This window comes from Bombus huntii, chromosome 13 (genome assembly GCF_024542735.1).
Source record: "Bombus huntii isolate Logan2020A chromosome 13, iyBomHunt1.1, whole genome shotgun sequence".
Taxonomy (NCBI): domain Eukaryota; kingdom Metazoa; phylum Arthropoda; class Insecta; order Hymenoptera; family Apidae; genus Bombus; species Bombus huntii.
The window spans coordinates 8104112-8125129 of NC_066250.1; the positions used below are offsets into that span (position 1 = coordinate 8104112).

At 34.1% G+C, this 21018-nt stretch overlaps 2 protein-coding genes and 1 long non-coding RNA gene across 4 annotated transcripts; 2 read left to right on the forward strand and 1 right to left on the reverse strand.

Moving 5' to 3' along the window:
- Positions 1-187: 187 nt before the first annotated feature.
- On the forward strand, positions 188-14753 carry LOC126872372 (abhydrolase domain-containing protein 2). Its single transcript, XM_050632251.1, has 7 exons — positions 188-2725; positions 8101-8273; positions 11340-11507; positions 12016-12202; positions 12308-12506; positions 12589-12739; positions 12816-14753. The coding sequence occupies exons 1-7, from the start codon at positions 2571-2573 to the stop codon at positions 12983-12985; spliced, it is 1203 nt and encodes a 400-aa protein (XP_050488208.1). The 5' UTR covers positions 188-2570; the 3' UTR covers positions 12986-14753.
- Positions 2732-7373, reverse strand: LOC126872381 (uncharacterized). Of its 2 annotated transcripts, none has more exons than XR_007691958.1 (3): positions 4710-7373; positions 3676-4402; positions 2732-3385 (listed from the first exon to the last, which is right to left on the reverse strand). It is a non-coding gene; the product is annotated as an uncharacterized LOC126872381 (long non-coding RNA). The 2 variants fall into 2 exon arrangements; XR_007691957.1 differs by having other exon boundaries at positions 3676-3979; positions 4072-7373.
- Positions 14754-17022: 2269 nt separating the features above from the next.
- LOC126872363 (adenosine deaminase 2-like) lies at positions 17023-19717 on the forward strand. Its single transcript, XM_050632240.1, has 4 exons — positions 17023-17337; positions 17684-18275; positions 18477-18800; positions 19219-19717. The coding sequence occupies exons 1-4, from the start codon at positions 17130-17132 to the stop codon at positions 19604-19606; spliced, it is 1512 nt and encodes a 503-aa protein (XP_050488197.1). The 5' UTR covers positions 17023-17129; the 3' UTR covers positions 19607-19717.
- Positions 19718-21018: the final 1301 nt, after the last annotated feature.

Below are 21018 nucleotides of genomic sequence, written 5' to 3' on the forward strand. Positions count from 1 at the left end.
CTTCATTAAAGATATCCATAGTAAATTTTGCCCTTCCTCCACTCTTTCTTGACCTTTTTGTTCCCTTATTTTTACCACCATTGTTGTTTTTGCTGTGCTTGCCGTTTCTACCCTTCTTTTCATTCTTGCCATTATTTTTGGCCATTTTCTTTTTACTCTTTCCTCGCATCTTACCCTTCAATTGGATGAATTAATACAAGTAGTTTTGTAAAAGATGATTCAAATTACAACATGAAATTCTATATCATTTCTAAGCATCTTAATGACGAGAAGCATCGCCGAGTTGTTATATCATCCTATATATAAATTGTTACTAGATACGCGGTTATTTCAATAATGGTTGCTATGACACAGGCACATATACACACATCGATAATTTCAACTCTTTTGCAACGATATATTTCAAATATCTGAGAATCACGACGTAAAAGAGTACGTGCGATCGTTTATCAGTTATATCGCATAATATTTCTGTTGGAAGCAAATTAAAATTCAAAGTATTGGTTTTTCAATGAATTTTTCAATTATGGGAGTGTCATGCACTCATTTTAAACTACCTCAAGTATCACTTAATAGTATCTGTTAATCATCAATCTTCATTCATTTTTTCAAAAACATTTGATATATCATATATAAAAGATACACTTATGGACAGTTAAACAAATTGAAGTAACAAATTATTCACGTTTTATTATATTTTGTAAACTGATTAAAATAAGATAACTTTCATAGGCTAAAATATTTTCAAAGATGTGAATGATTTAGATGACATTATCAAAAAAATATATTTTCCAAAAATGAATGTTATAGTAGAGTATATCTCAATCTATTGTGGCTCCCAGGGTAAGATACATGCATAAAACTCGCGTGACAGTCACTGCGTTAATAATTATTAAAAATATTTTAAGATACGAAGCTGCAAAACCAACCACTCTGCACAACGCGATTTTTAAAACTGTGCAACAATCGCATTTTGTGACATCGACCCGTAAAATAGAAATCGTTCCCGCATCGACTAATTATCGAAGTATCGATCCAGCTAATAGACTGAACAACCTTGACCTTAACCTTAACTGTGGCTCAAGAATTCCTATAGTGTTCTCAAATAATATAACGGGTCAGTGACACGATATTTCGCGATTACCTTCGTGAATCGTTCGCAGCCTCGAAGAAGATTCGACCGTGCTTCGAAAACGCGAATAGAATCGTTTTGCCGTAAGGGGACAATGTACGGACGTCCTTATCAAAGCATAGTCGCTTTCCATTATTCATGTGTGAGAAATATAAAAATTTAATTATATAGTAATTGTGGGGACATTTATTGTTCGTTACAGTGAAATATTTCAAAGTGAACATTTTATTTTTAGTAATTTTAATTTCAACATGACATAATTCAGTAAATTATACTCGTAACAATTTTTGTTGGCATTGAATTATAGAGTTGAAGTGGCAAATGATGGAAGTGAAGATTCTCAATGTAAATAAAAGATATTGGTTTAAAGTTGATATATAGTGACTATAAAAAGTATTCGCATATACCCTTATTTTCCAATAAAACGATAAATTATCAGTTTCCGTATTTCAATTTCATAGTATCAAATTTTTAAAATCCTATAAAAGTACTACTAAAGGGTATAAAATTTAGTATACTTGAACCTAACTAATTAGTATGTAAATATTATATTACAAATATAGTGAAGTGCAAATACTTTTTTTTGGATACTGTACATGATTTTAGCTGTTCCTAACAATAGCCCTAGGTACTAAATTCACTTATTCTAGCACTTACAACAATTTACGTTCTTTTCCATGAATAAAGATATTTTTTGCTCTCTGGATACTTGACATCATTTTCTGTTTAAACTCTTCAGTATAGCCAACATTAAAATTTATGGTTAAATATTACATGCAAAAATTCAAAGCTAATTTCTACCTTGTACCTGTACATTTAACAATATAGTTTAAAAAATTATTACGCGGAACTTTTTGAAAGGAGAAAAGAAAGAGAGGAAAGTAGTGCCATAACGCTAGTGGGATTCTAAATAACAGCGAATGCGAACTAGTGCCACGAACCAGCTGCGATTCGCGGCATTCGAGACACAACTGTCTGACCGTGTACGTATGTGCATATATATAAACAGAATCATCTGAAAATTTAACTTGTGTTTTGGAATCGTCTATCTAGCTGGGTCTGACTTTTGGCTCTGTCTCCCATAATCCAAATCGAAGTTTCGACCGACGCGTACAGATGGAGGTTCCGTGAACCTAGGTGTACATATGTATATTGATAGGCATGCGCAAATCGACCGTCAAGTGCCGGTAAAACAAACGCGGAATACAGTCGCATACAGTCCTCGCGACGAGTATCACGTATTTTGTGCATCGCCGACTCAGTAGTGACCGAAGGTCCTTCGTAGTCCTCCAGCATACATACATATACATATATCATTGCACAAGGGAGCAACCAATCAACTTAAACATTCCTTTTCGTACGTCAATATCCATTCGGTATTGGCGTGGAACGTAAAAAGGAAGAAATCGAATTTTTGTGGCATAAGCAACGGAGAAACATGTCCACGGCGCTGTTAGCCGTGTTCGCCGTGATCCTGTGTATCCTGTTCAGGATATTAAACGTAAACAGTGCACCGCAGAAGCCATTGATCGTCTGTAAAGATCAGTCATTCCTAACGACGATCCTTAAAATCGCTCCTGTCATCACAGAACCGTAAGTTTTCCAACAATCTTTCTTTTTTTATTTCATCAATTATTTCACCACTAGCAAAACTCCAGGTTCTGAATCTCGCTGCATAATGTTCATGGTAGAAAGTGAGGTTAGGTTACCTCGGTACGCCGGATATTTTTCTTGCGTGCATATAAATAAGTAATCACACGTGACAAATTTTATACAATGGACCCTTTATTTTTAATCAGATTTATACTTGATAAATTCTCGATAACTAAATGTCTCGAATACGATTTATCGATCGATAAACCCGAAAATTCGCGAAACTTACTAGGCACGATTGAATGGTAAGTTTTATTTTAATCGTTTAGCACGGGCCTGATCTAGTTTTCACTAATAGACAATGACCCTCTCAATTTACTTAATTACATCACTTAATACGCGTTATAGAAAACTTAATGTCAACCCCGTTGTACCACGGTCACATTCCTCTGATAATATCTATATTTTACATATTTTGTAATCTATATAATATAGATAGTAAACCAGTACGTGCCACTTGTACAGTTTGTCATTTATTATTTTATTAGAAAGCTGCAAATATTTATGTATTTCTTCTATCTAACTTCCATTTTGTAAATTAAATTTACAAAAATACGAGTGTGCAAAAATATCCATAATCTAGTTATTAATAATAAACACCTGTAAGAAAAGCATAAATAAGTTTTAGTAACCTTATATTGTTAAATACACCTCCTGAACATAAAATATGTTCTCATTCACAAAAATGGAAATACAAGAAAAAAAAGTTTAGTAATTTACTTCAATTTCTTTGTGCAAGCTGTATTAACTTTAACCAGTTCCTTCAAAGTAGTGTGCGTTTTAAAAATAATCTTCCGCGATAAAATAATTGCTTATACATCGTATACATTTGTGTCGCTATAATCAATGATTTAAAATTACTGTAATATTTATCCGGAGAAGTATCTCACCTTGTTAGATATTTACAAATCAAAGTACATGTAAAATTAAAATTTCATTCTGAATAAATCTCATTGAAATTTTGGACAAAATTGTCGCGAGAAGAGGTAAAGCAGATAAATTGGATCGAGATGATATAATTTGGAAAAGGATGCAGATAGTGCAATCGTTAGCATTGTTCTATCATTTTTAGTATTGCATAATGTCTTGTTCTGCTCTTGGCTATGACCTCACTGGATAAATGGCTTAAGTATGTTTGCATCACATTTATCAGAACATTGCAACGAACGCTACACATTGTTGTTGAGAGCTTATCTGAAATTAAAGCAAATCATACTTAAAGCGTCGTTTTATTAATACAAATGTCTTTGGAATTACACAGACAAAGAGTGGAATAATCCAACTACCGTATCTGTAAATTATGGTTCATATCGAAATTTTCAAGGAACCGATAATTCATCGATCATGTTCTGGATTAAAATAAAGAAGGGGTATGCAAGTTGAACTGCTCACTTGTATATCCAAACATGAGCTCGCTGGAAAAATGTAGGAGTTCTTTTCTGGAAAAAAAAAATGATTCACCGAAACGGACGTATCAGAGCAAGTTGAACGTTCAACGAGTTATCATTGCATGAGATTTATGCATAACTTTCTTCGTATTTTGCCGTAAATCGATTTTATATATTAAAGAAATCTTGAAAATATTTATATCAAGACGCTTTTTAAATATCAATATTTCTGAAAGAAGATTACGTGTAATAAACAGGAGATAATTACAACAGTGGAAGATCTCTTAAATAGTTCAGTTCAAGAAAGTGAAAAAAACAGCGATTCCTCTGTTACATTTTATTATTAGTAGAATCGTATTATTATATACGTTAGGAGACTTATTTCTTATGTTATACGAAAGACTTAAACCACAGATTGTAGCGTGCAAGAGAAAACGTAATTTTTCATGTAATCGCGACCTCATTAATTCCAAGAAGAAAAAAATATTTCATATATTTACATATGTATTTTTAGAACTTCGTGATATGATACTCACCAAAGACTGCATTGGTTTCATATTTTTCTGATTGCGGATGCAAATGCTTTCCGTGATATCTTCGATTCCAAAAAAGCCGACGTTGACTAATAATCAGCTATTTAACCGACACATTTGCACAGAGAGACTTCCTTCACTTTATCGAGTGATCGCGTTTCTTAACAATCTCGTTGTATTCACTTTTACTTTTGTAGAACGAAATCCCTTTTCGTAATGGTATGCATTTACATACTATGGAATCATCTTCAATCAGGCAGAGTTTCACATCATGACGATCGAAAGTCGTTCCAGTGATCGAACCCTGATTGAACGAGTTAATTTCCGAAAGATAGACAGGAAATTGATAATTACCTCGATCCCTTTCCTCTCCTGCAAACCGAATCGTGTACATACTGAATTCTCAGTTACTATTGCACAATTTGTTTCTGGTTATGTGGATTTAACGACTATTGTTACACTCCAATTTTTATAAAATCCTTGTACATATAAGTTATAGATATTGTGGATAATCGTCAACTTTCTGCGTTGGATATTTAAACTTTTGCACTCGGTGAAGTTATTTCCTTTAATTAAAAAATTGTGACAAATTCTTTGTCTTATCTCTTTCTTGTAATTTTTTAGATGAACCTCCTTCGATGAAAAATGATGGCGTAACGTCAGGAAGAAATTTTAGTTGGTAGAAAAGGATGTTCACTTTTCGACAATCTTGCAGAAATTTTCCAAAACGATAAGATGTGGTTTTCGTGATACGTTTTCCCGCGAATAAACAGTCGTCTACATTTATCGCTCGATTTTGATATGTAACAACCTGTCGCACGAATCGTTATCGTAACACATAAAAAAATAAAAAGCAAACTTAATACCCGCCTTTGATCGATTATACGCTGGCCGTGACTGCAAGCAGCAGCAAATGTTGTAAAACGTACGTAACTTCTTTACATACGAGTACGAAGAGAAGATTGATAGTGAGAAACGTATAATTCCTTCCATTAACGGCCGTCCAGCTTCTAATTAAAAATTTAACGACATGTCTTATTAATTACATTCGTGTGAATCGTAAAAGCCCTCTCTGTCACCGTGATTGTTTGCGACCACTTGCTAAAAAGAATTCCTATAGCAAAGAAAAATATATCTCAAGAGCAATCTCGTTAAATCGTAAATACATAATTCTATTTATTTAATCGCAGGAGACTTGAAACACTTCACGAATGCATATTCATAATTTAAAAGGGACGAAGAGAATTTCACCTTTTTCTTCGATCAATCTGTACGCGACAGCGAAATTTTACTCTGTTGCGTGACATTCTGAATTTCATTTGCCTCAACACGCAACAGAAAGTCGCGATACTTTAATCGTAGAATGATTTTTGCTCGTTGTATCTTTGATTTGTCAACAATGATTATCTTTATGAGTAATGCTACTTTCCAGCACCATTATTATTGTGCTTCTAATTAAACGATAGGAAATTTTAAACTACACTAACTCGTAAAGAAAGAAGAAAAATACTTGGTCTTGACGTACTTATTGTTGGTCGAAGAGATACGACGAGATTGTAAATTAATACGTTACATGGTGACACACGTTGATCTAGTCGCACGTATATGTACGTAGTTAGTAGCTGGAATCTCGGTCTGCAGAAGTCATTTATATGATTGGCATATGAAATTTCTTTGTAATATATATGCATCAAGTGAAAAGTAGAAAATCCTGTATTTCCAGAATCCCAATTTACCAAACTGTATACTGTAAACAATTTTTTCAAGTATATTGCAAAGAAAGGAAGAATCCTGAATTTAATGATATAATTCTAGAAAATATCCTGCACTCGATATATTCCTTTATATGTCACCGATGACTATTTCGGTTGTTGAATCATACAAGCAAACTTTGATGATTTCATCATAAGCATTATACATATCTCTTCCACCGACGATACAACACATACTTATGACGTGTTGATATCGAAGAATGCTTCGCACGTATCTTATTAGCGAAGAAGTAATTAAAATGGAATGTCGAACCTGTAAAATTTTCCTTACGTTCGCAGTAATTGGGCGTTCACAAAGAACGTGGCCTTTATATTTCCTCAAAAGGATAGTACATTACCCACTGAAATAAGTAGAAATCGGTGTAAAATTTTACATCTTATCTACTTTGGTTCGTAAGGTCGTAAATCCTTTGAAACAGTCATTGTCCTCGTTTGAATAGCGTCATAGTACAGTTTATTTAATACCTGGGTGAAAAACGTAGGCATTCTTGGATCAGGCTACGATGCCCCTAAGGAAACCTTTCCACAGAAATATAATAACCGCGATCTTCTTTGCCGTGCCATTAACGGACCGGGTTATATTTTCCACCAGTACTGACTGCTTGATGCCAGTAATTTTTACGGCTTCGTATATGCTCCACTGATCCACTAGCGATTCTTTCTTTGTACGTTGCAACGAAGAAGTTTAATGTTTCGCTGTCACGTTTAACTTCGCTTTTACTCCCGGTAAAAATTGCGTAGAATTGCTACGAAAGAAGAGAAACACACTTTCACGCGCGTTGAATGGTTGTTTCCTGGCCTGGTAGAATTGAAGAATAAATTAAACACGAGTCTGCGTGCACATAGTATACCATAGATCCAGATCAACGAGTCGAAAAAGAAATTGAGTTGCACGGGTTAGTAAGTCAGAGATGTACAAAGTGTGGAAGAAATTTTACGCTTGGTTATTAGCCGCATATACTTATCCCTAAAATAGTTTATGACTGCTTTCGAATTACCACCGTGACCTGTTTTCCATCTTTTGCTACAGTGATTAGTAGTTTTCTCAGTTTTACTTTTGCTTACGATTTTTCACGTTTCAAAAACTACTTAAATTCTTAAGACATAAAAGTTGCTTAAGTTTATTGATACCGCAGGGAAGTAGTGGTTTATGACTAGACTGTCCATGCATGCGACAATTTTCCTCAAATTGAATACAAAATAGATTAAATAAAGATCTACCAAGTATTATAACTGCTTGTTTTGCTTTTACTTATTACGTGATTTCTAAATATTTTCTGTTCCCTCGTGATACTACGAACTATAAACTGGTAAACTGCAAATTTAGAAGAGATGAATTATAAGTAAATATCGAATAATATCATTACACAATAACAAGGGAAATGAAATGCTCTATGTACGTTTGTAACTTCATCGGAAGTAGCTTTGAGATGTAAATCGTTTGTCAACTCGCTACTTATGAACTTCGATTGTATTCCAAGCGCCTTCGAGATGTAAATCGTATCGCGAAATTGAAAATGCATCTTGTGTAAGATTTGTTTGCTTGGAAACTAGGTGAAGTCGCCGTTCGTGATATGTTTCAATGATAAAAATATTACATCACGCTCGTTTATGTATTTCAGGTACAAACCAACAAGGCTATGGGGTTTCAGTGGCCATGTACAGACCATCGTTCACAGTATTATTGGTCGCGTCCGTTGCCCTTGGCCGATTGGAGAACGAGTGTACATAGGACTTCCGGATGAGACCACTCTCACTTACGATCTTTATCAACCACTAACTAACGACTACGAAGGTCAGTTTCGCTGAAAATCTTGAATCATAAGAAGATACTATGAAAAATTCATATTGAAGTTCTGTTGGTTGCAACTGAAAGAAACTCTGTAATTTGCTAGTTCTCTTCGCTTATCTTATGTTAAATATGGACGTATGCATCCATAGAGTGATGTAATGAAGCAGTAAAATACAGTTCGATTATTTGTTTTTGTTGCGTCGTGCAACACTCTACCTGGACCGCGGGCCAGACAGACCCCAGATTTTTTTTTTTTATTTATTTATTAAAATTACAATCAATTCTCGCGTTGAGAATTTTTAGTAATTTTTCTGGCGTGGCGCAGTGACATGGCTGATTATTTATAATAAGTTAGTACTTATTATAGATAAGTATAATTTACAAGTAAGTTATAAATAAGTGAATATTACTTAATTTAGATAGCTAATTGAATCTAGTGTTTAGGTCTAGCGGGTAGTGCCTCTTCAGCCTGCGAATCTGGTCCGTCGTATCAAGTAGCCCAGTTATTAGGGGGTTTCGGTGTTTCGGGGGATTCTTTTGCTATATCTGTCGCTATATTTTGCTATTTCCTCTTCGACGGTGGGTATCTTGAGGTCGCGGTGTATAGTTTCATTGGTTACATACCAAGGTGCGTCAATTAGGGATCTTAGCGTTTTCGATTGGAAGCGTTGGAGTATTTCAATGTTGGAGTTACTTGCTGTTCCCCATAGTTGGATTCAAATCATTATACAATACTGCAATATCTTCTTTCCTTCGTTTCACAGACTCTTTCTGGTTTTCTGTCGAGATATTAGCATCAAACATTAAGTCTGTTTTAGTGAAAATGTAATCCTGTGAATCGGTGTCGATTGATACTTTCTTTTCACAAGAATTTCCTACATTAGACTGCAATTCTTTTGGAAATTCTTTCAAAACCATCTCTTCATTTTCTACAGTAACGTTTTTCGTCTCCAAGCTTTTGTTCAAACTATTAGAAACTAAACTATCCTGACAACTCCCACTAGTCGCTTCTTTAATAGTGGCCTTTGATACAGTTCTCGTTTGTATTCTTGCTAACTTATCGTTTATTCGTGCGATCTCTGCTGCGAGTAGGTTAAATCGTTGCGTGGAAGTCTCGCGCTCTTTCTGCCATGAGTTTATTATAGCCCTAACTGTTGGGTCTATCCCACTACTAGTTGAAGCGGCGTCAACCATTTCGGTATTACTTTCTTGTGGCGTTGCTATTGTTATACTATTTGTACTTTCTGTGCTATTTGACAAAAGAGTTCAGCGTTCGCTCACCTTGATCGTTTAGCCCGTAGGAAAGGTTCCGTTGCGGTGTTCCTTTGTCGAAACGTCAGAGGTGTCTGCTCTGTTGCAGGTGTCTGCAATCTTCGAAGTTGACCGTAGCCCGAAATGCGTAATTTCGTTTTCTCGAAGCTGATGGAACCTGGCACGGATCGCCAAAATGTCACGTAATTTTTAGGGTTGTTCGGTGAAAATAAAATATAGTTGAGTCGTAACACAACAATTAACTTTGTTTTAATCAACCTTTATTATGAATTCACCAATCACAATGTAACACGCACTGAATTAGCATAAATCACAATTCACTCCAACCACGTTATGTAAGACTTAGTTACAACAATACATTAAGTACGCGACTTATAAGGGTAGAGACCGATATAGATAAGGATACAGAATAAGTGAAGTTTTACTAACGATACTGTGTTTGAGGAAAGCTAGGGGTGGGTGTGTCTAAGGACACGGGACTATCGGATTTGCTGATGACAATTTTGGTTAAGGAAGTGAGGGCAGTAGACACCGTCTCCGATTGGATAATAAGACGGTTGGTGGACCAGGAAGGGTTTTAGCCGCCCTCGCGAGAAAGTTGCCAACGGAACATACCAGATGTGGAGAAAACCAACTTTCTAAGCTAACGCGTGGTAGACAATAAACGTAAAGGGAAATCTAAGACAGGAAATACTCGCTTGGTCCGAAGGACCTTAACCATGAAAATGCCAAGGCCCCTGGTGGGCACTTAAGACTATTGAGGGTGCGCGCCAAGGATATGCAGACATCTGGGTGTCATCATGTCCGTGGTGTGTGGCCTGGTCTCTGATGTGAATTGACGTTACAACAGCATCGTCACCGAACATCACTGATTCTTCAACCTTCAAACATACAACATCCTTCGACCGGGTTTACACCCGAAGATCAGTCACTCACTTACCTTATACATACGCACCAGTGTAACTATCTTTTACACAAAGTTGTTGGAATAAACTGTCAGTTACAACTAAGTAGATCAGTATAATATTCAATTAACCACCTCTATTATCCTAATCGAAATAGGGGATCGATCATTTCGTGGCGTCGATTATCTAATCGTGACGGGAATTTACGACTCCCGTTGGCGTGCTTCCTCGCGATCGCGTCTCTCCGCGAGTGGTCGAAACAGTTTTAATGATTGAGTTTTAACTAGCGTAACTTCGACTTTGACTTTCTTTGATCATTCAACTCTCACACTTGCAGAATAAAGTTCAATAAAGATTAAAGATTGAAAGCGCTATGTCTGAAACAAAAGATAGCCTACGAATCAATACAGTCCCCTATAGGAATGCAAATCATTTTGATTCTATCGTACCAATTGAAGATTAAAGAAACCTTGACCAGATAGTTTGCTATAACACGGTGTAGATTAAATAGTTTTCGCGATTTTGAAGCGTGTTATAACTGATAAACTTGCGATATAATTAAAGTTAACGTTTCTTGATAAAAAGATAAGGAAGCTTAGTAAAACTAATAAAGTTTAATGGTCGAGTGAAGCAATCTATACGTATATCTATACGATATACATATATCTATCCAAGAATAACGTCACTATTTAGCATACATATTAAGCTTATGAACAGATATCTGTTGGTATAACAATATCGACATGTTAATGAGTCATTAAAATATTTGAAGAGTCTTTGGCTTGCATCCAAAGGAAGGAAAATATTAATTTGTTTTAGGAATAAAAATGAACCTCTGTGCTCTGCATGTATATGAAATCGATATAATATTTTATATTTTATTTTACTACAGATGATGTAACAATTGCCATCTGTCCTGGGATTTGTAATAGTTCCGAAAGTGTTTATATCAGAACTTTCGTACATTTTGCACAGTGCCATGGGTATCGATGTGCAGTACTTAATCACGTTGGAGTCCTTTCTAGTGTCAAGATCACTGCACCGCGAATTTTTACGTACGGTACGTATATATACGCAATAGCATATTATTATGGAAATAGTAGTACATTTACAATATTACCAAGCTAAATTAACGACTTTACGCTCTAATCATTATTTACGTGCATTTCGACCTTGGAATATTTTTTATGTTGACTTTTATTTATCTGTGTTCAATTTTATTATTTTTTCTATTTATTGTTATCTTTATTACTGAAGAAAAAATCGATTATAACTTTCTCACACGTATCATTGTTAATTATGAATTATATAGTTTTATTGATCTGTTAATTGATGAAAATATTACAGAAAAAGAGAACAATGCAGAGTTCTTTTTTCTATCTTCCGAAGAAGTTGTCTGGTATAACTTCCAGTAATTTCTAGAAGAACATTATTTTTGTGCGGTTTGTCTTGAATGATATATATTAATAGAGCCTACTTTGTGAGAGCCTTAAGGATCTCAAGAGGTTTAATCAAGATGGTGTTAATTGAATTCCTGATTGACATTTGGCTCGATTTGCGTATTACAGGTCACACCGATGATTATCACACGATGCTACAAAGTTTGATGGAGAAGCATCCGAATACAAAAATAATTTGCATTGGCTTTAGCTTGGGCGGTAATCTTGTGACCAAGTACTTAGGAGAACAAAGATCGAATAAGTTATTCAATATAATTGGTGGCATATCTATTTGCCAAGGGTATAATGCCATCGAGTAAGTACATATCATTTTTTCATAAATAAATTCCTTGCGAAAAATGATGACTGTGAAAAGTGACGTACTCATAGATTTTTTGCTTTCTGTTCAATTTATGTATAGAGGTACAAAGTTCCTACTTAACTGGCAGAATTTTCGACGTTTCTACCTGTATATAATGACAGAATCTGTGAAGAATATTATACTTAAACATAAAAATATCTTGTTATCTGAAGAAGTTAAACAAAAGTATAATCTAAACGAATGGGATATCATCTCTGCTGCAACTTTACCGGAACTTGATGAAGCATACACTAGAAAAGTAAAATATTTCTTAACATAAATATTATTAAATATCAATTTATGTTTCAGTTATATTCATTTGTATATTAATTATTGTACAGCTCCATAACTTTAGATCCGTGAAAGAAATGTACAAGTGGAGTAGCTCCTTGTTCTATTTAGATAACATTACGACACCTATGGTATTCATCAACGCATTGGATGATCCCATTGTACCTGAGATGTTACTGGAACCTATCAAGGAACATGCCAGTGTGTACTAGCAATCATTATGCATTTATAACTCATTACAGTTTCATAAACATCTTGTATCATTTTTCTGTTTCAGGAACTCGTCCAAACACGTTGTATGTGGAACTGGCTCATGGCGGACATTTGGGATTTTATGAAGGTGGTCTCCTGTATCCAAACCCCATAACATGGCTAGACCGTACTCTGGTCTCTCTCGTAGGGTCTCTCACATTAGCACAAGCGGATAAATTATTGAAAGCCTCTTAACGTAATTTAATTTCACTATCATCATTATTTTGTGAGTAATGCATTCTTAGCTGTGAAGCAGCAACGACTCGTATTTGTGATCTTATTTAAAGATTTTAAATTCGAACTTGATTCGAGCATCAAGAAATTATAACGGATACACGTTAAGCATGAAATCAAGTGTACACGATTTCAAGATTCTTGGGATCCTGCTCATTGCAAGCGCGAATTCGAGCGAATTGAGTTTAAATTATATTTCTTAAGATCGTCCTGAAAAAATATACATAGTTTCGATAACATGATTCGAGAGAATTGATAAGAAAGTTTCTACAATAGTAGCACAACGTTTCGACGTCAATTTATATTTTTTCGATATCTTGGCTATTGACGCTTCATACTCAGGGATCTTTGATAAGTCAGCTTGATAAAAGAATGTCATTACAAAATTGTACACTGAAGACGGTTGGCTTTGGAGCCGCGTTAGAAATTAATAAAAGCTCGATTGACTGAAAATAGGGATTCGAATTAAATTTTTAAGAGTTGTAAAAAAAGAAAAGGAATGAATCAATTTATGTGTAGATTTTGGAAAGTCAACAATTCTATCAAAGATACTGAGCACGACACTTCTAAAATATGCATAATAAAGAAAGCTTTGTTCCCTCAATAATGGAATCACTTGAATTAACAAACTGCAGGATTTATTTGTGCATTATACTATAAGTATATGAATCGTTTCATATGATATACACATCTGAGATAATTCTATTGCTATATATAAATATTCGTTGTTTGTTTATAACAATAACGGACGTGCTACTTTGCATAAACATATCTAACATATATTTTTAATACATTTATCCAGCATCTTCGAAGCAACATGATGAATTTTCGGACCCAATTTATACATCTATATTCTTCTTATGGTAAAACATCGACAACTGTTACATATCCTAATAGACAACCGGTTGAATAATCCTTGGGAAACATTATCTTTTCATTTTTTATAACACGATATTTTTGTTATACAGTTGAAAATTCTTTCTTAATTGGTATTTTAGATGTTGCAGCAATCTATAATCTTTCTCTATGTCTACATAATGAGTGTCATGTACAATCTTCATGAAGTTTTATCCTAGCAACTAATAAAGATGCTCAAACATAAACCAGAATAATATTTCTTGAATGATATATCTCGTGTTAGAGGAAATGTTCATTTTTAATGTTCGTAGTAGTAATTCATGTGATTCCATATACATTGGGCGAGTAAATTCGATATTTGAGCAAATATTACTACTTTCTATTTCACTGACTGATTGAGATGTATTTTGCAAATGTTCTAGAATGAATTCTTCAAAATTCTCAGTTAATGGTACAAAAAAATATTAGACATTCTTCTATATCATTAACAAAAAAATAGAACATAAATAACTCAAATGAGATGTCCTATATATTACAGCAAAAAATATAATAATTGCATGGGACGAAGTAAATTCAGTGAATGCTTACGTTACGTAAGAATAATGAAAAAAAAAAATGAAAAAAATAAGAACAAGGGCTATCGAACTTTAACCCAGAAATATTATATTTACATATCTTCTTTCAATAATGTGGGACAGATATTAACCCATTGGGGATAACGTCTGTGCACTGTACGGAGTATGGACTTCCGTTTCGTTCCCTGCAGTCAAAGTCCATACGGACCACAGCGCCATGCGGGCATTTTATACATCGCATCACTTTACTTATATTGTTGACACGATATATTTTTATCCTAATTGTGATTTCGGATTTTGTATAGAAAAATATATCACACTGTACTAGATTAATAAGATGACAAACTAACAGAGGAACTTACATCGTTAATTAATTTCGCAAACCAGATGTGTTTCAAAGATGTACAAAAACTTGATTCATCCTTAATTCATCTTAGAAATGTAAGTATATATTGCAAAATATCGGTCGCATGAAGATAAATCGCGAATCTTGCGGTATCTTCGATGGGTTAATTTAGACATAATTTATGACAAAGACAACGTAGTAAACACCATTAGCATGAAACACATACATTAAAGAATATATTTTTTCTATAACTATGGTATATGTTCGTCATCTTTTTGCCAATTATTTATGTCATATGCATTTTCATACTAATGAAATTTATGAATTTGCATATCATAAATTGCATTTAAAATAAAATGCAAAAGAATTTTGCGTTTTACCGAATATTAATACTTTTCTCCTGTTTTTTGTTTTTCTGACAAAGTAACTAACACAGTAAGATGCTCTACAAGTATATGATTGATTATAATTAAACTATATTATTTTTCATAAAAAGAATACTCAAGATAAAATTACTGACATTTTCGAATATAAAAATCTATAATCTTAATTTCAGTTCTTTATATTCGGGACAAGAAGATACAAAAATGTTGGTCCAATTATAATATCCTTCACAAACTTAAACGTTAATAATATTAAGGTAAATCATCTAAATATCGGTCTGGAACAATTGAATGTATTCTAACTTTCTACGAATATCGTTTGCGATCGTCTATGAGCATTTTCATGAAATAATACAAGACAATAATGTTACTGATCCACGTTCGTGCAGTGAAGTATTTAGGTGTAGAATTACTTATATATCACGATCACGACTTTAAGTTATTTATTTCTAGAACTTCAGCGTGGGTGCAATTATAGTTGTTAGATATTTAATAATCATCGTTTTGTTATTTAATCTTGTATATATTGGTACTAATAAAACTACGAGGGTTTATACCATATTGATATACGACATGCATGTGTCGTAGTTTTTCAGCTATTTATAATATACGTCTATCGAGCAAATGGAAGCAAATAAATTATTGTAAATAACCACAAAATTTATTACCATACGCGCACATTGATTTCGCAAAATTTTGGCAATTATTTTTAATAACGTCCCATTTGCAATACAACAATCGTTCCATAGCAAATTGATTTAACAACTCTTTATAAATAAGGGTAAATAATGAATATGAAACTATTACGTATATTTTAGAATGTGATTGACAGCTGAGTATTTATGTAAACACGAGGTGCTTACAATAGAGAGTGCCTTAAGTTATGTTCTGTTATCATGATTCTTTGATCATCTGAACGAGGTTTCCTCATAATAAAAATTCATAATAATTTTTAGTGGATCCTATAAAAAACTATTTTTTGTTTATATGTGCTCAGTGTAACTCGTTGATATATTAGTAAGATAACGAGAGAGGGAATCGTAAACGAAGCTAAATTATCTTGCGAGGTTGCTGCGAACAGTTTGTACTTTCGCTTGGCGAATTAAGCATTTACAATCTGTCGATTGCAATTTGTAACGAAATAAGTTGCCTGCACTGAAAATAAATCGTTTCCACGGATAGGTATACGCTTAATAATTTGTGTGGCAAATCCTCGTGTTAGCATTTTATGTGTAACTTTGAAACTGCTGGATTGTGAGAAATTGAGTTTATCATTTGTATAGTATTAGCTATACATGGTGCAATAATTAATTTATTTCTTAAACATGTACTTACATATATTGCACATGTATATTGAACAATATTTTGCATACAAGAATACTTTTCTACGTAATATTTATAGCGAAAAAAATAATTAACTATTTTGAAGTCATCGCCCTGCGTGTAATTTAATTCAAGGATACACACGATATAGTGTTATCGAATGATTATTAAAAGAGCAATAAACATACTTTTTGCTTCATTAATTACAGTGAAACAATATATAAACAAATTCCTCGCCCCGTCTAAAAGAAATATCCAATTTTTGGACTAATCGATAAATTATATCATAAAATTTATCTCAAGAAGAAAAAAAAAAGTTTTAAGTCTCTCGATTATCTCAACGCTTTGAATTATAATTAAGTCCCAAATATTCCTATGTTACAATTTTAAGCTTATGCAACGTTAATTAGAAAACAAAGAAACAGTAAACAGTTGATAATTGAACAAACATCAGCCTTGTATATTCAACGCATTTGTGGAAGTTATTACCGATAATAGGAACCGTCTTGGTATAAAAGATCAGCCAGTAGAGTGCAAACAGTCGAAGCGATCGGATCGCTGGTTCTAGTTTTCCTGTGCAGCTGAGCAGGGCAGCATTCGTCGGATATAGATCAACGATCATGAAGGAATTTATTTTTCCATTCATAATATTGCTTGCCTATGCGGCTGTGAATGCCGCCTTTCTACGTGTTAATTACACAATCCTCCGGAACGAAATATTGAAGTACGAAGAACGACTGATGATAGGCGCCAATTTGACTCTAAACGACGATGAAAAGGCCGCTAACAAAGTCCTAATGAAAGCAAAGGAAGAAGAATTGATTGCTGGTTTGTTTACTGTTTAAAACGTTCATAATGTCTCGAAACATTTATGCTTCGATTGATAGATTATGCGACGAGGTAAAAACCTTAATTCTATTCAGCTTTGCCCGTTTAATTTGTAAATAAACGACACGATATCAGTAATCATTGGAATCTTGTTATTCAACGATTTTACGAATCGATGAACTGTTTGTCTCTCGTGGACAATGAAAATCGTCTGCTGATCCATTTTTCTTTATTTTCATTCTTGCTTTCGTTGTCTTCGGGGGGAAAGTCACGCGGATTGAAATGGTCTTTTATTGCCTCATTTTTTTTATCTCCATTGTTTTATAGATCTATTAAATTCTCGCAGGTTTCAAGGATCCTAGTCAGTATGCCCCTGCACGGAACTTCCTCGAAACGAAGAAGGACATCGAGAGATCGAAGGTCTTCCAACTGCTTCGTCGCATGCCCAAAGGAGCGGTGCTCCATGCACACGACACTTCTCTCGTTAGCGTCGATTACTTGTATCATAACATCACATTCCGCGATAATTTGTACGTCTGCATCGACGAAGGAGACGTTAGGTTGCACTTCTTCCGAGTACCTGACAAATCATGCGACTGGCAGCTCCTGAAGAAGGTACGCGAAGATCCTAAACGAGGCCGCCAGGTGAACGATATGATCAGGAGCAGGATGACGATGGAGTGTAACAATCCTGCGATTGCCTATTCAGACATTAACAAGGCGTGGCAGAAGTTTATGAACATATTCTCATTCATCGAACCCTTACTAACGTACAAACCTGTTTACGAGGATCATTTCCTCCAAGGTTTGGAAGAGCTATACGAAGATAACGTAATGTATCTTGAGCTTAGATCCACCTTGCCAAATTTGTACGATTTCGATGGCACGCAGTACCAACCAGAAGATTTAGTCGGTATCTATAAGAATCTTACTCAAAGGTACTTTATTTTTCTTTCTATTTATAGAAAACGTAGCAGCGATCATACTGTTGATATTCTTTATCATGTATTTATTTGGTTAAATGGAGAAATCAGGATTATCTGAGGAACATTCAAAAAAAGCGAACGCTTTGATAAAACTTAAGTAAACAGAGAATGAGGTTGTGACTAATTACCAATAAATTACTTTACTACCTGCAGATTCAAGGAGAAACATCCAGACTTCATAGGAGCCAAATTGATCTACGCCCCAGCGCGATCTGCTGATGATAAAACAGTGGAATATTATATAGAAACTTTGAAAAGAGTAAAAACGCTATATCCTGATTTCGTGGCTGGATTTGATCTGGTCGGACAGGAAGATTTGGGACACACGCTTGAGTCTTTCGTAGATTTATTGAAAACCGCTGAAGAACATAATATTAGTTTCTTCTTCCACGCAGGTGAAACGAATTGGTTGGGTGCTTCTACCGACGAAAACCTCGTCGATGCTATTTTACTAAATACCAAACGTATTGGTCACGGGTAAGAAAAGTTTATATTAAGCGAAATTTTATAATTGCTGTTAATGAATAACTATATATTAACAAGGCAATTAGACATCTTAGTATCTAAAGATATGATCTTTTCATGTAATAAATCGTTTCGTATTGATTAGGATATCTCTGAAGATTAAACAAATATCGATGAAATCTCGATAAGAACTATTTATTTCGAGATATATCTGAGGAATTTGAAAGTCCTTTCCCTATTGAAAAACCCCAATCTAGTAATAGATATGCACGGTATCTTAGCTATTCTTCATCGTTTATCTTATCATTTTATCCAGTTTGTAGAGAAAAGCGAAAGATTACAAATATAAAAGAGAAAATTTTCAAACATTGACAATCTATAGCATAACTTTCAGAAATTCTTATTTCCATTTTGTATAATTTTTATCTAGATACGCGCTGACCTCTCATCCTTTCCTCCTGGAACTCGTCAGAAAAATGAATATCGCTATTGAGGTAAATCCGATCTCCAATCAAGTTCTAAAACTTGTCGATGATCTCCGAAATCACGCTGCTAGACCGATGTTCTCTGGAGGCTATCCAATGGTAATATCCAACGATGACCCTGGATTATGGGGTGCAAAGGGTCTCAGCTACGACTTTTACGAAGGATTTATGGCACTCATGTCGATGCACGCTGACCTCAGAAGTCTCAAACAATTGGCATGGAACTCACTTGTCTATAGTACTCTGAATGACTCTGAGAAGCAGAAAGCGTTACATATTTGGGAAAGAAAATGGCAGACATTCATCAAGGACATAGTATCTGAAAATTATTAAAACCACAAATGAATAAACGGAGAATGATAAGAATTTGATTAACTATTTATAAATAATTAAACAAAAAACAACACTGTTTTTCTTTCAATAAAATTTGCAAGCAATAGATAATTCTTCTTGTTACTGAAATACAATTTAAACCATTCTGTAGTTGGTTAACGGCTCGCAATTATTATCACGCGTATAACCGTACGTCTGTTAATTCGTGTTTCACGCATGACCGCCTCGAGCATTACTTAACACCAACTGATGTTGAATTGTTGATAAAACCAGTTCCCTGCATAATATCTTTCATCCAAAGATAAAGCAACGCGATTTACGCACCACGGACGTTTCTGTGAGTTCTTTACGCTGATACGTGATTTAATTTCATTTAAAATCCCTTTTCTTTTGCTCGCGCGACCGTATAATTAAGTCGACGCTCCGCACTACCAAATTGAAAGCGGAGCTACCGCACAGTGTCTTTTTCTTTTTTGCTGTTGTCCGGAAAAAAATAATGAATAGAATTACGCTTAATGATGCGGCCTGAACGTACGTGGAAATTACCCAACAGTGAAAAAGGCGCCATTCGCGTTGTTTGTTGCGCACGACTATCGAATACAAACATCTGTCGCTTTTGAATTGTTAACCGGAAATTCAATGGGATCGAAGGACACGTGTTGAGACAAAAACTATAAATGGACTTTAAAGTATGTATACTAGTACAATGGCATATAACAGCTGTTCTCTCTTATATAATTGACCTTTATCAAGGACGATAGAATCATCAAACACTTAATAAGAATTAATAAAGATGTAATCAATAAGTTGTTAAAACATGTATCAGAGTGCGTTATCTATAAGCAAACAAATAGATTATAGGACTATATAAATAATTACATGACACGAGTATATAATAATACAGAGATATCTATCTTAACTGGTTTAATTAAAAGAAATTAATGCGAAAGAAAATATAATTTAAATTCGAAAGTTTATTACATATGTTATTGAATTTCTGACGTCTGTTTACTTTAGTTCCTCTATTTCAATAAATTAATTAATGAATTTATAATATTATTTGACTTAAATTCTTCCATGATGTATGATATCAACTATTAAATAAATAAATGAAAAGAACAGATATAAATATGCTTCTAATGAATAAGATATAATTGAATATCCCAATAGTAACTTAAATTTTAATTAGAATAAGGATTATAGATTTCTACTACAGACTACTGCTAGTTACGTAGAAACGATTACGCCTCTAAATTGAATTTCCACAAAAATATATATAAGTAACAAATTATGAACTTCGCAGAATTTATTTTTTTCACAAATATCTGGTGTTAATGCAAAATTTTCTTTGTAATATTCATATGCATAGCAGTAATTTTTATTCTACTCAAAATTCAGATACAACTTTGAAA